This window comes from Saccharomyces mikatae, assembly GCF_947241705.1.
Source record: "Saccharomyces mikatae IFO 1815 strain IFO1815 genome assembly, chromosome: 5".
NCBI classification, from domain to species: domain Eukaryota; kingdom Fungi; phylum Ascomycota; class Saccharomycetes; order Saccharomycetales; family Saccharomycetaceae; genus Saccharomyces; species Saccharomyces mikatae.
This window is the reverse complement of record NC_079260.1, coordinates 549,811-567,112: the sequence shown is the minus strand read 5'-3', so window position 1 is coordinate 567,112 and position 17,302 is coordinate 549,811. Positions and strand designations below refer to the sequence as shown.

General features: G+C 37.6%; 6 protein-coding genes across 6 annotated transcripts; 2 read left to right on the top strand and 4 right to left on the bottom strand.

Moving 5' to 3' along the window:
• Positions 1-28: 28 nt before the first annotated feature.
• Positions 29-2,008, bottom strand: RAD24 (Rad24p; the record flags this gene model as incomplete). The annotated part of the gene is made up of 1 exon (XM_056222024.1): positions 29-2,008. One exon carries the CDS (start codon positions 2,006-2,008, stop codon positions 29-31), a length of 1,980 nt encoding a protein of 659 aa, XP_056081757.1.
• A 277-nt stretch (positions 2,009-2,285) lies between these two features.
• On the top strand, positions 2,286-8,771 carry BRR2 (ATP-dependent RNA helicase BRR2; the record flags this gene model as incomplete). Its single annotated transcript, XM_056222023.1, has 1 exon — positions 2,286-8,771. One exon carries the CDS (start codon positions 2,286-2,288, stop codon positions 8,769-8,771), a length of 6,486 nt encoding a protein of 2,161 aa, XP_056081756.1.
• A 122-nt stretch (positions 8,772-8,893) lies between these two features.
• RAD3 (TFIIH/NER complex ATP-dependent 5'-3' DNA helicase subunit RAD3) lies at positions 8,894-11,221 on the bottom strand (the record flags this gene model as incomplete). The annotated part of the gene is made up of 1 exon (XM_056222022.1): positions 8,894-11,221. One exon carries the CDS (start codon positions 11,219-11,221, stop codon positions 8,894-8,896), a length of 2,328 nt encoding a protein of 775 aa, XP_056081755.1.
• Positions 11,222-11,642: 421 nt separating this feature from the next.
• On the bottom strand, positions 11,643-12,350 carry ADK2 (adenylate kinase ADK2; the record flags this gene model as incomplete). Its single annotated transcript, XM_056222021.1, has 1 exon — positions 11,643-12,350. One exon carries the CDS (start codon positions 12,348-12,350, stop codon positions 11,643-11,645), a length of 708 nt encoding a protein of 235 aa, XP_056081754.1.
• Positions 12,351-12,557: 207 nt separating this feature from the next.
• On the bottom strand, positions 12,558-14,954 carry RPH1 (Rph1p; the record flags this gene model as incomplete). Its single annotated transcript, XM_056222020.1, has 1 exon — positions 12,558-14,954. One exon carries the CDS (start codon positions 14,952-14,954, stop codon positions 12,558-12,560), a length of 2,397 nt encoding a protein of 798 aa, XP_056081753.1.
• Positions 14,955-15,638: 684 nt separating this feature from the next.
• CCA1 (tRNA adenylyltransferase) lies at positions 15,639-17,279 on the top strand (the record flags this gene model as incomplete). Its single annotated transcript, XM_056222018.1, has 1 exon — positions 15,639-17,279. The coding sequence occupies one exon, from the start codon at positions 15,639-15,641 to the stop codon at positions 17,277-17,279; it is 1,641 nt and encodes a 546-aa protein (XP_056081752.1).
• Between the last annotated feature and the right edge of the window lie 23 nt (positions 17,280-17,302).

The window sequence follows — 17,302 nt, the reverse complement described above, 5'->3', positions numbered from 1 at the left end:
CAAGCAATTTTGTCAAATGATAAAAGAATTAAAGTACCTCCAAATCAGAATCAGAAAGTGACTCACTGACTGCTGGTGCATTACGTGGCTGCCTTTGTGATAACATTACATAAAGAGATTCGTCCCCGTCACTCTTTTCAAATGTATCATTCCCAGTATTGTTGTTGTCATCACTGTCACTATCGACAATTGGGTCATCATTGAGGAAGGCCTCCTCATATCCAAGGTCGTCGTTCACCATCATCACATTTTTCTCATAACGATCAATCAATATGCGAAGTCTTTTATCCCTTTCCATTTTTTCATCTTCCGTATGGTCAGAATTTCTGTTACCGTTATCTATCAATGGCGTTAGCCCATTCTCTACAGATAATGCGTCGATAGGCCCGCCTATCCGATCCATTATGTCGATGTCATTTTCGATCTCCATTAGATCATGAAATTTATTCATGTTTTGTTTAAGCTCCAAAGAATCCGTAGGAAGATTCCTCAAATAATATAGCATAGAGTTTTTTTTATAGCTCTGAAACTTTCGGATTAAAGGTGCATAGTGACCAAACTCCAAAGCTATATTTTTGAAGGAATGAACTGCGTTATATTTATAAAGATCAACGTTTAACCAATCTTCAGCTTGGACTTTAAATGAATTCTGTAATTTTCTGACTTTCCATTCTCTTGGGAAATAAACTGTCCCATGGTTATGGCTTTCCTTAGTAATATTACAAAAAGTTTTGCGCACTTTTCGTAAACAGTACTCATTTGATTCTGGTAGGCTACTCATTGTATCACATTCGCTTAAGCAATCCACAATTGATGATGCATCAGAGATGCTGAATTTGCCTTTATTGAATGTACTATAGTTCTCTAATATTCCTAATTTAAAATCCTCCTTCGATAATAAACCATTTGAATTCCTAAAAAGATCATTAAACATGTCATTGTCATCCTTCCGGCTATGCGAACCGTGAATCACCTTCCCAATTGCATGAAAATATGATATGGTAGATTCTCGTGTGGGAACAAGCAAATCATTACTCGACATTGCCCAAAATTGAAGAGTAGTAATTGCTGATCTAATATCACCGGTTTCATGTGCGATATAATTTATAACTTCCTGTCTTTTACTCCATTTTCTTTTCTCTTTTAACATTGTCATATTTTCTACACAAATAAACTGTAACTGTTTTTTCAATAAAGTACTATTGATTGGGTTAAATCTAATTCTTTTCAACCGCGGATGCATCAATATTTCTTTGTTCATGATGGTTTCAGCATTAAATGTATAATCAATGCCAAATGTGCGAGAGTTATTGTCATTTTCTGGGATTTCACATTCCGTTATACATATGACAAGGGGAGGTAGTAGAGGCTCTGGACTATATAACCACTGTAAGATAAGCTGCTGGAAGCGACGTCTGGTATCCATATGAAAGACATTGGGTAAGTCTTCAATAAGTATTAATGATAAGTTGGACATGACAAGATATCTTGCATTTTTCAAGAACTCACTAAAGTTTTCCATCTGGGGAAGATCATTCACTACACAATCACCTCTAAACTCAGTCACGTCGTAATTGTTTGAGGTCCTTCGAAGGGATGTTACGTTGCTCTTCTGTCTATATTTAGGTACTACGACTCTTGAAAGCTCTTTTATGACTGTACTCTTGGAGCATCCACTAGGACCAGATAGCAATAGAATCCTATGTTTGGCATCAGGCAAAAACATGGCATCTAAAGCTTCTCGTACATCTTTGAGTTTTTTTTTATGAATGGCCACCTGTTCCAAATTAGTGGGCTTATATTTTTCATGCCACTGTTGACCATCATGACCATTAATGTCCGGGAAAGTAGCACCTATATTTCGCTTCGAAAGACATTCATATTCGGTGCTTCTAGTTTTACGCACTGGTGAGGTCGGTCTAGATGAGCTCCATTTTGTGATTTGTGAGCCCAACGAACTGAGACTGTATTTCAATGATGGGCGTTTCTCTAAATTCGTATTATCCATATCATTCAGATAGGAGTGAACTTGATAATTTAGCTGCTTACGATCATATATTATGAACCCATTTCTAATGATAGTAGACATCATAATGTGTCAGCTTCTTTAATTATTTTGGAATAATATCGCTCTGTACGAAATATCTGAAAATTTACGCTAATAGAGCCATCTCTACTAAAACAGAGTAAGCAATGAACTAATAACCATGAATAAAAAAAGAAAATGTGTGGAATATAAAGTATTCTACTTGAAAATCATACTATAAACGTTAAACAAAATAAAAATGATCGAGCATGAAGCAAAAGATAAAGCCAAAAAAATTAGGGAGATTTACCGCTATGACGAGATGTCTAACAAAGTGTTGGAACTCGATAGGCGCTTTATAAATAGCAGTCAGAATCCCCAAAAAGACGCAGAAATATCACAACCAAAGTCCATGCGTGGTAGAATAAGTACTAAAGATATGGGCCAGAGTGTACGCAGTATTGTTAATGAAGGGATAAAAGAAAAAAATATCGCTGTGGAAAAGATAGAAAAAAACACATCATTCAAAAGAATACAACAGGACAGTACTATATTGGATTCCTCCTCCGATTTTAGGTTACACTATTATCCAAAGAATCCTTCAAATGTTGAAGCTTATGAGCGCATTCTACAGTGGGTTACAGAAGTTTTGGGTAATGATATACCGCATGACCTAATTATTGGAACTGCTGACATACTCATCAGAGGATTAAAAGAAAATGAAGAAAATGAGGATGGAAATATTGAAAAACGAAAGGAAGGTATCCAAGATGAGTTAGGCATTGATATAAATTTCTCAAAGTTCACCGAATTAGTCAAACTTATGAAAGACATTACCGATTACAACATTCATCCTAACAAGACCGATAAGCAAGCAGTGGCTATACTTGTGGATGACGAACCCTCAGATACAGAAGAAGTGGTAGACGAATCTAACATCGCAAATGTTCTTGAAAGTGAAATCAATGATGATGAAGATGATTCTGAAAAAAATTATGACAATAGCGCTGAAGTTCACTTGAAAACGAAGAATAACAGAGCACTACCAAATATTGAAAACGACACAATCAAACTCTCCGATCATAAAGAAAATAGCACTGAAATCATTCCCATATATTCAGTTGATGAGTTCTTCTTGCAGAGAAAACTTCGATCCGAGCTCGGTTATAAGGATACTTCCGCAATTCAAGAGCTTTCAGAGAAGATTTTGAATGAGATAAAAACTCTTGAGCATAATCCGACAGCCCTAGAGCAGAAACTTGTTGATTTACTTGACTTTGAGAATATACCATTGGCTGAGTTTATTTTTCAGAATAGGTCTGTAATACTTTGGGGCATACTACTGGCAAAGAGTACAGAGAACGAGATACCGAATCTAATAAACGAAATGACTGTCAATGGTTTAGGTGATCTTGTGAAGCAGTACGAGTTAAGGAACAATGTAAAGTCAAAGCGTGAACTTGATATTGATGCTAACCAGCAACAGTCCTCCAAAGCTAAGAGGGCAAAATTAGGTGATTCCATAGTTCCTCCTACCATTGATTTGGAAAAGATTAAGTTTGACGAGAGTTCTAAATTGATGACTATAACGAAAGTTTCACTACCAGAAGGATCATTCAAAAGAGTGAAACCGCAATATGATGAAATACATATTCCGGCACCAAAGAAGCCTGTTGTCGATTATGAGTTGAAAAAAATTACATCTTTGCCTGATTGGTGCCAAGAGGCATTCCCATCATCGGAAACAACCTCTTTAAATCCTATACAGTCAAAGGTTTTTCATACATCTTTCGAAAGTGATTCAAACATGCTAATATGTGCTCCTACTGGTTCAGGTAAGACAAATATCGCCTTATTGACGGTATTGAAAACCTTAAGTCGTTTCTATAATCCGACAACGAAGAAGTTGAACCTTTCAGCTTTCAAAATTGTTTACATAGCACCGTTGAAAGCGCTAGTACAGGAACAAGTCCGAGAATTTCAAAGAAGACTGGCTTTCCTGGACATAAAAGTTGCCGAATTGACTGGTGATTCTCGGCTAAGTAGAAGACAAATTGAAGAGACCCAAATTTTGGTTTCTACACCTGAAAAATGGGATATCACCACTAGAAACTCGAATAATTTGGCTATCGTAGAGCTGGTCCGTTTGTTGATTATAGATGAAATTCACTTGTTGCATGATGAAAGGGGACCGGTATTAGAAAGCATTGTTGCTAGAACATTTTGGGCTTCCAAATACCGCCAGGAATGCCCCAGAATCATAGGACTGTCTGCAACTTTACCAAATTATGAAGATGTTGGAAGATTTTTAAGGGTTCCGAAAGAAGGGCTCTTTTATTTTGATTCCTCATTTAGACCCTGTCCATTATCACAACAGTTTTGTGGAATAAAGGAACGGAATTCTTTGAAAAAGCTCAAAGCTATGAATGATGCTTGCTATGAGAAAGTTTTGGAATCTATCAATGAAGGTAACCAGATAATTGTGTTTGTTCACTCTCGAAAAGAAACATCACGTACAGCAACATGGTTGAGAAACAAGTTTATTGAAGAGAACATTGCTCATAAGTTAATTAAGAGCGACTCAGGTTCAAAGCAGATTTTGAAGACGGAAGCTGCAAATATACTCGATCCAAGTCTAAAAAAGTTGATTGAAAGTGGTATAGGGACACATCATGCCGGGCTGGCCAGGAATGACAGATCTTTATCCGAAGATCTGTTTGCTGATGGATTATTACAAGTACTGGTATGTACTGCGACGTTGGCATGGGGTGTTAATCTTCCTGCCCACACAGTTATTATAAAAGGAACCGATGTCTATTCACCTGAAAAGGGGTCCTGGGGACAACTCTCTCCGCAAGATGTACTTCAAATGTTAGGTAGAGCAGGTCGGCCTAGATATGACACGTTTGGAGAAGGTATCATAATCACAGACCAATCAAATATCCAGTATTATCTTTCGATCCTCAACCAGCAGCTACCGATAGAATCACAATTCGTTTCAAAATTAGTAGACAATTTAAATGCTGAGGTTGTTGCTGGTACCATTAAATGTAGAAATGATGCAGTAGATTGGTTGGCATATACTTACTTATATGTTAGAATGTTGGCTTCCCCTGAACTTTATAATATACCTGATATTTCAGAAGATAAACAATTAAAAAAGTTCAGAGAAATTTTAGTCCACTCTGCCTTGTGTGTCCTGAAAGAACAAGATTTAGTGTTATATGATGTTGAAAATGATGTGATTGAAGCAACAGATCTGGGAAATATAGCTTCGGCATTTTATATCAATCATACATCTATGGATATCTACAATAGGGAGCTGGATGAATACACAAGCCAGATCGATCTTTTCAGGATATTTGCAATGTCAGAAGAGTTCAAGTACATATCGGTAAGATATGAAGAAAAGAGAGAACTAAAACAGCTTCTAGAAAAAGCTCCTATTCCTATTAGAGAAGATATCGATGATCCTTTAGCAAAAGTGAATGTGTTACTGCAATCTTACTTTTCACAGTTAAAGTTTGAAGGGTTTGCATTAAATTCTGATATGGTTTTTATTCACCAAAATGCAGGAAGGCTATTGCGTGCTATGTTCGAAATATGCTTGAAAAGAGGTTGGGGACATCCCACAAGGATGTTATTAAATTTCTGTAAATCTGCGAAAACGAGGATGTGGCCAACAAATTCGCCTTTAAGGCAGTTTAAAAAATGTCCTCTTGAAGTGATTAGAAGGTTAGAAGCTTCTACAGTGCCGTGGGGAGATTACCTACAGTTAGAAACGCCTGCTCAAGTTGGTCGTGCAATCAGGTCTGAAAAATACGGAAAACAGGTATACGATTTACTGAAAAGGTTTCCTAGAATGTCTATCACATGCACCGCTCAACCTATTACTCGTAGCGTTATAAGGTTCAATGTTGAAATACTAGCAGATTGGATGTGGGATATGAATGTGCACGGTTCTCTTCAACCTTTTTTGCTTATGCTAGAAAATACAGATGGTGATTTCATACTTTACTATGACGTGCTATTCATCACTCCGGATATGATAGGGCAAGATTTTACCTTGTCCTTTACTCATGAGTTAAAACAACAGAATCAAAATAACATGCCACCTAATTTTTTCCTTACTGTTATATCTGAAAATTGGTGGCATTGTGAATACGAAATTCCGGTTTCCTTCAATGGTTTCAAACTTCCGAATAAATTTCCTGCTCCCACTCCTCTTCTGGAAAACATTTGTATCCCAACAACAGAGCTCGGTATCGATGATTTCTCAAATGTATTCGATTTTAAATCTTTTAATAGAATTCAGAGCCAAGTTTTTGAATCTGTCTACAACTCAAATGATTCTGTCTTTGTAGGTTCGGCAAAGGGCTCGGGTAAAATGGCTTTAGCTGAATTAGCTCTGCTGAATCATTGGAGACAGAATAAAGGAAGAGCCGTTTATATCAATCCATCTCAAGAAAAAATTAATATCTTGCTAGCCAATTGGGATAGGAAATTATCCCATCTTGCTGGAGGAAAGATCATTAACAAGTTAGGGAATGATCTCTCACTAAACTTGAAATTACTGGCCAGAAGTCATGTCCTTTTGGCTACTCCTGCGCAATTTGAACTTTTGTCACGTCGCTGGAGGCAAAGGAAAAACATTCAAAGTTTAGAATTGATGATATATGACGAAAGCCATGAGATAAGCCAAGGTATTTATGGTGCAGTGTATGAAACGTTAATTTCCAGGATGATATTTATAGCTACCCAACTTGAAAAAAAAATTCGATTTGTTTGCCTATCAAATTGTCTGGCAAATGCTCGTGATTTTGGTGAATGGGCTGGCATAGCGAAATCAAACATATACAATTTCTCTCCAAGCGAAAGGGTTGAACCTCTTGAAATTAATATTCAGTCATTCAAAGACGTTGAGCACATATCATTCAATTCGTCAATGCTACAAACGGCATTTGAAGCATCTGCTGCTGCTGCTGAAAATCGGAATACTAGCTCAGTGTTCCTTCCATCCAGAAAGGATTGCATGGAAGTTGCATCCGCATTTATGAGTTTCTCCAAAGCAATAAAATGGGATATGTTAAACATCGAAGAAGAGCAAGTCATTGCATATGCTGACAAATTAACTGACAATCATCTAAAAGACCCTTTGAAACACGGTATTGGTATCATTTATAGGGGTATGGTACCAAATGATGAAAGAATCGTAAAAAAGTTATGCGAGTACGGTGCAATATCAGTTTTACTCATATCTAAGTATTGCTCCACTTTTGCTTGTAAAACAGATGAAGTAATTATACTAGGAACCAACCTTTATGATGGTAGAGAACATAAATATATGCCATACACTATAAGCGAGCTCTTGGAAATGGTGGGGTTAGCTAAGGGTAATGATTCAATGGCTGGCAAAGTTTTGATTTTGACAAGTCACAACATGAAGGCTTATTACAAAAAGTTTCTCACTGAACCACTACCTACTGAGAGTTTTCTTCAATATACTATTCATGATACATTGAATAATGATATTGCGAATTCCATAATACAAAGCAAACAAGATTGTGTTGATTGGTTTACCTATTCGTATTTCTATCGTCGTATCCATGTGAATCCAAGCTATTATGGTGTTAAGGATACGTCTCCATATGGTATTTCCGTTTTTCTGACCAATTTGGTCGAAACCAGTTTAAATGATTTAGTTGAATCATCCTTTATTGAAATTGACGATTCCGGAACAGATGGGGTGAATGATGGAAAAGATGAAGAACCACCCGAAGTAATTTCCGTCTTGGGTAACGGATCGATTGCTTCTCATTATGGTGTATCCTTTTTCACCATTCAGTCGTTCGTTTCATCCTTATCAAATACTTCCACACTTAAAAATATGCTGTATGTTCTTTCCACGGCGGTAGAATTTGAGAATATTCCACTTAGAAAAGGAGATAATTCATTACTTGTCAGACTAAGTAAAAACTTACCTCTGGATTTTCCTGGTAACATCTCTTCAGAGTCCATTAGCTTTAAAGTTTTCCTATTGTTACAGGCGTATTTTTCACGCACTCAATTACCTATCGATTTACAAAACGATTTGAGGGACATTTTGGAAAGGGTCATTCCCCTGATTAACGTGATGGTTGATATTCTTTCGCAAAGCGGGTATCTAAATGCTACTACTGCTATGGACTTGGCCCAGATGTTGATTCAAGGTGTATGGGATGTTGATAACCCATTGACACAGATTCCGTATTTTAACAATAAAATACTGGAAAAATGTAAGGAACTTAATGTTGAGACTGTTTATGACATAATGGCTCTTGAGGACGAGGAAAGAAATGAAATTTTGACTCTCAATGATTCACAGCTTGCTCAAGTTGCTATGTTTGTTAACAATTATCCTAACATTGAACTTACCTATTCCTTAAATAATTCAGAATCTTTAACTACAGGTGAAAAACAGAAAATCTCCATACAATTAACAAGAGATGTTGAGCCAGAAAGTCTACAAGTGACATCAGAAAAATATCCATTTGATAAACTAGAGTGTTGGTGGTTGGTTTTAGGTGACACTTCTAAAAAGGAACTTTACGCTATCAAGAAAGTTAGTTTAAATAAAGAGATCCAGCACTATGAATTAGAATTTGATACTCCAGCACCCGGTCAACACAACCTAACAATTTGGTGTGTTTGTGATTCGTATCTTGACGCAGATAAAGAATTGGAGTTTAAAATAAATGTGAAGTAGACTCATTGTATCTTGCAGAATACGCTCAAATGGATATCACGGATATATATAGGATATAATTTTTTGTGGTTATGCAGTCTGCTTGCCGCGTATATAATCTATATCAACACTAAATTATTTTCTTATTGCATCTCTACATCCTCATCTTCATCCTGCTCTCCTTTGTTTTTGGTTTCAATGAATCCCCCCTTACCATTTTTACTATTCTGGTGTTTTATTAGATCTTCATAACTCCAAACAGATACACCCTCTTGGTCTTTGGGGTCTGTCGGTTGAGCCATGGTTCTCAAAAATTGTTTGGTATTGGATATGGCCATGTCGGTAGAAAGGTTTAAGTCAGCATCTGACAAACCTTGGGCAATCCATTTTGGCAACTGGCTTCTTTTTCTTGAAAACCTACGGTCTGCTAGTACCATTACGCCATAATCGTCCTTTCCTCTTAGGACTCTTCCCAAACATTGGGCAGCGTGTCTCATTGCATCAAAAGATAAGAAGTCATTTTCTCTGATTCGATAGTTTTCCCTCATAAATTCCAAGCGAGCTTTCAAAATACGTGATTCTGTGTATTGAAATGGGATACCTATCATCAACACAGTTCTGCCGTATTGATGATCAAAATCGATACCTTCAGATACCTTTCCTCTAGCAACAGAAAGTAAGATTGCTCCACGCCCGTTCGAGCAGGCTTTCCTGTATGTCTCTAAAGCTAGGGAGGTTTCTTGAGCATCAGGAGTTTCGACTAGAATTAATTTATGTTTCCAAACCTCATCAAGGATACCCATCGTTTGCCACATTGAAACAATACTTTCCATATATAGATATGAGGGGAAAAACACGACCATCCCATCAGGAGTAATCTTTGCAAATTCTACTAACATAGAACCATAGTTACGAACAATACTAGGATCGTTTCTAATTTCAAATCTTGAAGATATTGCAACTTGGTCAGAGCCCTTCGTAATAATCATTGGTAGGAACGATTTTTTAGCTAACGTCATAGCGTATGATTTCTGCAAGACTGTCTTAAAGTTTAACATCCTTGGATACATGTCTAATGGTGATATAGTCCCCGAAGTAATAATGACAGAAGAAAATCTTTCGAAGACTGGTTTAATGGCAATTGACGCATCCAAACAAGTGAATCTCATAATTGGGTTTGGAACTGCCGCATTCTCAATTTCATATGGTTCAATAATTAGCAAAAAACCTTCCTCGTATGTTGATATAAGGGTAGCAAATGTTGCTATATCTTTCAATGCAGTAAAGTCTTCCACCTCTGCTACTTCCAAAGTTCTTACAAGCAATGATAACCTTTCAGAACAAAACCGGAGAGGTTTCCTCTCTATGAACGTTAATTGTTTTAGATGCTGTAAAAATGACTTAGGTGTCTCTGAAATAACATGAAGAACCTTCATTCTTGTCTTCAGATACTCAATCAATCTTTTCAAAAAAGAAACAAAATGTTCAGCTCTCCGTATATTTCCTGGGATTGCCTCTGTTAAAAGATCTTGAGGTAAAACCGGCGTTTCGACAAACGGCTCTTCCTGATCGGTGAGAATATCTGCAGAATGCAGACCTTGGACTAGTTTTTCGTATTCATCTTGCAGTTTTTGGGAGTCAACTTTTCTGACCTCAGAAATACGTTCATCTAATGCATTAGCACCTCGTGTGGCTCTTCTCAACGCATCTGTTGTCAAATCTAACGACAAAGATTCGATACACACATTATCAATATTGTGTGCTTCATCAAAAATGACAATACTATCCTTGGAAACCTCGTTGGAAACTCTTTCAGCAATTTTAGGGTCTAATAGATAGTGGTAAGAATAAATAATAATGTTACAAAGAGAAATCATACGACGAACAATGAAATATGGACAAAGCGTTTTTTCTTCACAGTACTTCAAAAGTTTTTCAAAGGAAAATACGCCCTTTGGGAGATAATCTTCCACTTCAATATTGTACAAATTTTCATGGTACTCACACAATTCTACATTAGCTTCTGGGTCTTCCTCCAATTTCCTCTTCGCCTGCCCATTTGTCATTCTACGGCATTTCTCATCGACTACTGTACCTTTTCGTTCTTTACTCACTTCGGGATGCAAACACAAATTTTTTCTCGATGTCAAGCCAAGACCTCTAAAATCCTCTTGGTAGCCCAGCTCTTTAGTTCTGTAATCCATAAGGTTTTCTAACTCTACTAAAGCTTTTTCGATTTCAGACATAGTACGTGAACAGTATATGATTTTTCTGTGTTCTGGATAATGCATCTGGTAAGCGATTGTAAGAGATAGTAGTGAGACGGTTTTACCTGTCCCTGAGGGCATCTCCAAGATGCTATTTCCACCTACATCCAGAGTCCTTTTGATGTCGCACATATAATTGTACTGTTCCGGATATATCTTTGGGTAAGGAAAAAGCACTGGTAAATCATCTATATAAAATTTCATCGTTTCTAGTTCTCTTATTGTATAGTTATAACAGGATCGCAGTAGACTTGAACCCAAGGCGATTTATGGTATCTTTATGGATAGATAGCAGCACTTTATCAGCTTTAAGACATATACATATATATGTATATATATCCATTATGTACAGATCAAAGATACCTTTCCAGTAGCAGCAATGTGGCGTGGCATAAAAGTATGTTACTTTGAATTTTCATAATTTTCAATCATAATCCTTAAATGCCGTCGCCCATGATTAACATAAGATTTAACACATAGCATCACGACTACTCGAGAGATTCAAAGCCTACTATGTCCATTTAGTTTCAAAAGATGCTGGCTTTCATATGAGCTCCAAGATTCTTTGTTTAATTTCAGGAGGGAGGTTGAAAAAAGCTTATCTTCAGTATAACTTTGTAGGGCCCTAATGGCCAAATTTTCTGGTTATTAGGTTCAATAACTTAGGGAAGATAATATCTGAGGTTTCTCCTGAGACGGTACTTAAAATCCCACTACTTCTGTAGTACTCTTTTAACGGCTCATTTGTTTGATTGTACTCTTCCAGTCGTTTCTTAAACACTTCAGCGGTGTCATCAAGTCTTTTGGTTAATGGTTCACCAGTGATATCATCTAGCCCAGGTACTTTCGGGGGATTATATTGCAAATTATATACTCTTCCACTAGGAATGTGAACATATCTATTCTCAATTCTTTCCAATATGGTGGATTCGGGCACATCTAACTCTACCACCAAGTTTAAACTGGCATCATGTTGTTTCAGAAGCTCGTCCAAAGCGGAAGCTTGTGGAGTAGTTCGAGGAAATCCATCGAGTAACCATGCAGCTGACGGTTTTAACCAATCTAATGCTGAAAGACGAAACGTTATCAGACGCGTTATGAGATCATCCGGCAATAACTTCCCCTGAGCAATATAAGTAGCAGCCTCCCGACCCAGAGTTGATTCAGATTTTACTTCTTGACGTAAAATGTCGCCCGAGGAAATTGAGAACAACTGAGGAATTCTTTCTAGTAGTCGTGAAGTCTGTGTCCCTTTACCGGATCCTGGCGCCCCCAATAGTAAAAGTCGAAGGGGTTTGAGCAGTTTTATTGTTTGTTTTCCGTTCGCAGGCATGGATTATTGTTGGCCCTGTCCCTGATGATTTAATGTTCAGTATACTAATATACATACCTCTTCTATATAATGATATGTATAGCCTAATGGTGATTGTAATATGGTGATTAGTGGAAAGTGAATTTTCGCGGATCTCCGGCCGACCGAATAGAATAACATTTCAAGTCTTCAAAAAAAGACTGTAAATCAATAACTGACAGCTGAGAGTCAGCTCAACGGTGCACTTTGCTGGTCGATGGCTGCCTTCCCGTCCTGCGGTTGCACTGAAGAATTCATTATTGAATCATCTATCGTCGTGTCATTTGAAACACACGGTATTTTCTTGTTTAAGTGTTGTAAAACGTGATCCCTCCTTTTAAATCTTTTACCACATTTGGGACAAGAGTGAGGTTTTTCTCCAGAGTGGACAGATTTCTTATGTCTTGTGAGATGGTGACCGGAAGAAAATTTTCTCTGGCATTCCTTACAAACATAAATCTTGTTCTTACCTGATAATACAATTTCTTCCGGTGCAAACTTTGATATTAATGGGGAAGAGCACTGTTCTTTATCTAAATCGGTTTTTTCACTTGAAAGAGAATCCTCTTGGCACGTGGATGTGACGTTTGGAAGTAGAGAATTCGATTCTGACCTTTCTACAAGCAGTTCCCTCTTTGGTATTCTATTTGTTGCTTTATGGATAAGCTTTTCAGGATGCGGTATTTTTATGTCATTTGTGTCAGTTAGTGGTCCCTGAACAGAAGTGGAAAGATTTGACACAGTGGATGGAGTTGAGAATGAATGTTGTTGCAGATGCTGTTGTTGTCTTCCCTCAGAATTAAGTGCTATAGGGCTTCTAGAGGATTCTCTGGATATGTTTAATGTTACAATGTTGGGAGACTTTACTCTTTTTATTAATGATATATTCGGATTCACTGGGGAATGTGGAGCAGAATGAGATATTCCGTTAATGTTCTTGTTGGAGATGTATAATAAAGGGTTCAACCCCGATGGTCCATTAGGCCGCGGGAAGGCAAGGTTATTATTTGTCATGTCAAATAATGGTTGAGCATTTGAGAGATCGTTAGAGGAATTCAATCTTGACAACGGTAATCTCGGAGAAGAGGCGGCACTGTTTGCCATTGAAGTGAGACTCATGGCTACTATGTTGTCTTCGTGGTCCGTGAGCATTGCTGTTTGTGAAGTTTCTCTTTTCAATAGCTTATTCAAAGGTTGATCTTGAAATGATGAAATTCTTTTCAATTTCAAAGTTGGATCTTCTAACGTAGGCTCGACAATGTTAGAATAGTCTTTCATACGTGATAGTAGAGGTGAAGAAACACCTGAACTTTTTGATCTTAAACTTGAGAAATGACCCACATCTGGACTGGTGGATCGAAGTGAGCTGTTTTCCATTTCCTTTAGCGTCGGCCTGTGAAGCAAGGGCATGGCAGAGCCTGGAAGTGGATTGAGAGATATCGTTCCTTTCGACTCTTTATTATTATAGTCTTTCCAAGACTTAGCCAATTTTCTGACATCTATTTCCACCGAGTCTGAAATACAATGGCATTTGCCAGCTTTTTTCCCAATCGGTAGCCACTCCTCCAAAGCAAAGTTGACCGACTCGGCCAAGTTATATCCATAATTGAACCCCGCATGATAACCATATGGGTAAGTGATCATGAACTCACCTTCATGGTGAACAATTTCGTTGCATCGTATGCCGTTTTCTTGCAGAAGCTTGGGTGAAGCTAAGAACATTTTATGTCTTAAAAACTCCGGACAATTCTTTGCTTCTTCAGGGAATTGCTCTTGCATGAACTTGTAGAATTTAAACCTATCCTCTTGCGGTATCGAATACCATTGTTTTGGGGCACCAAAATGGATATAGTTTATGGAATAAAGGTCCTGATCCTCCAAGTGCCAAGAAAAAGAAGCCTTCCATAAACCAGCGTACAAGTAGGAGTCGTTCACTCCGGGGATGTTGGTTTCCATGTGATCTAGAATGTTCGGTAGTTTTGCGACGTTCCAAACGTCAAGTCTTTCAGGGAAAATTGATCCTGGTGTATCGGCACCGTACATAGGCGTAGTAAAGTTTAAGGTTTTCCAATAATATTCTTCCAAGAACTTTAATCGCTCCGGATTTTGGAAATCAGATAAATCTATCGTATACTGCGTTCTGAATTGTTCAAAATCGTCAATTTTGAAGGACGATTCATGATTTTTCAGTTTCAATTTCGTAGATTTGGAAACAGATCCTTTCCTAGAGTTACGTCTCGCTTTAGGGTCCTCTGGAGGTACGTAGTCCTTGGATAGATCCTTCCATTGAATAATATTATAAGTCTTGTTTTTCTCCACATTTTGCACCATAAAAAGACCTTTATTACCAGAGATGTGCTGCTGAATGGGCGACTTTATCTTGATCTTTTGAAGCGTTTCCGCGGAATGGGGCAGATCTAACTTGTCCTTCCATTCTTTTGGCGGAATAACTTTCACGACACCACTCTTCATACCGTATTTGTTTATGGCTTTACAAAACGTATAAAAATCTTCGAATTGCTCATATGTCGGTTTGAAAACGGGTATGCCCCCCACAATTTCTGAAGGAGTTATCAACCTTGTCATAATGTTACACAGCTAAGATACTCGCCAAAACTGTCTTATTCTTTTTTTATCTGTTTCTTTTTCGTCTTTAGTAGATCTATGAGAGTAATGGTACAGTATAAAGGTAAACTCCCCCTATTTCAAAGTGAAGCTGATAAGATGACTATATGGAATGCTTGACGAAAACCCCAAGTAGCCACTCTAAAAACAAGTAACACCTTCGACACGAACTCTATGCTCTGTTGATAATGGTCTAAACCCAGCCTCTCGAACGGTTTCAGAAATCTTACTTGCCATTGCTACTTAAGGAGTATATGTGATTAATTGCATGGCGATGAGGTTACCCTTGAAAAATTTAGAAAAGATTTTTCCGATCGAAAAGAAATTAATCTAAAAAAAAAAAAAAAAAGAAATGTTTAGGGGCGAGAGGGCGATGACTAATACATTATGAGGTGTGTGGGTGTATTGAATGTAGGGTAAATTTGCTAACAGTTCAGAACCCTTAGGGTATATTAAGGTTTAATTAGGGTGGTTACAGCATTGTTTTTCAGCCCTGAAAAGCATTTTATTAGGGTTGTCAAGTTGAAAAAAATGATTCGCAAAAATCTACTATTATAACAATATGCTAAGGTAAGGTACATAACACATTGCAGCGTTGGTTTCGAGACTAAATTGTGTAAGTGAGCTTGATATTGTGTTTCGTTTATGCTACGGCCTACGGTATCTTTACTGATGAAAAGTGTCCCTCAGAAAACAATGACTAATTCTAATTTTGCCTTGAATGCACCAAAGATCACCTTGACTAAAGTGGAACAACATATCTGTAACCTGCTTAATGATTATACGGATCTGTACAACCAGGAGCACCATAATAATCCGGAGCCACTGATACTTCGGATCACGGGGGGGTGGGTGCGGGACAAGCTGCTGGGACAAGGCTCTCACGATCTGGATATCGCCATCAATGTTATGTCGGGTGAACAATTCGCTACTGGTTTGAATGAATATTTGCAGCAGCATTACGTCAAGTATGGAGCCAAACCTCACAACATTCACAAGATTGACAAGAACCCTGAAAAATCCAAACATCTGGAAACGGCGACCACTAAGCTTTTCGGTGTTGAAGTAGATTTTGTAAATCTAAGATCTGAGAAGTACACCGAACTTTCTAGGATTCCTAAAGTGTGCTTTGGAACACCTGAAGAAGATGCTTTGAGAAGGGATGCTACGTTGAACGCTCTTTTTTATAACATTCATAAAGGTGAAGTGGAAGATTTCACCAAGAGAGGACTACAAGATTTGAAAAACGGTATTCTGCGTACCCCACTTCCAGCAAAACAAACTTTTTTGGACGATCCCTTGCGAGTTTTAAGATTGATTCGTTTTGCTTCTAGATTCAACTTTTCGATAGATCCAGAAGTAATGGCTGAAATGGACGATCCTCAAATCAATAATGCATTCAATTCAAAAATCTCTAGAGAACGAGTCGGTGTCGAGATGGAGAAAATCTTGGCAGGGCCGACGCCATTATTGGCTTTGCAATTGATTCAAAAAGCTCATCTAGATAATGTTATTTTCTTTTGGCATAATGATGAATCCGTCGTGCATTTCAATGAAAAGAACTGTCACGATATGGACAGGATTAATCATATATACAATGATAAAATATTGAACTCACATTTGAAAAGCTTTATCGAATTATATCCAATGTTTGTAGAAAAACTTCCTGTTTTAAGGGAAAAGATTGGTTGCTCGCCTACTTTCCAGCAGAATTTTATACTAAGCGCGACCTTGTCCCCTATGGCCAATTTACAGATTATTGGAAACCCTAAGAAGAAAGTTAACAACCTGGTTTCTGTCACAGAAAGCATCGTAAAAGAAGGATTAAAGTTGAGCAAAAATGACGCAGTGGTTATTGCCAAGACTGTAGATTCAATAAGTTCATATGAGGATATACTTACCAGGTTTGCGGGTTGCTCACAATTGAAAAAATCAGAAATCGGTGTATTTCTAAGAGAATTTAATGGCGAATGGGAAACAGCACATTTCACGTCCCTGTTGGATGAATTCTTGAAGACTTCCAAGTTTGAAACCGATAAAATTGAATCGCTTTTCCAGAATTACAATGAATTCTACTCCTACATATATGACAATAATATGAATAATTGTCATGAGCTAAAACCCATAGTAGACGGCAAACAAATGGCAAAACTACTGGAGATGAAACCTGGTCCATGGTTAGGTAAAATCAATAACGAAGCAATTAGGTGGCAATTTGATAATCCTTGCGGAACTGATACAGACCTAATAACTCATTTAAGAGCCGTACTACCAAAATACCTGTAGTGGCTTGCCAATCTATAATTATG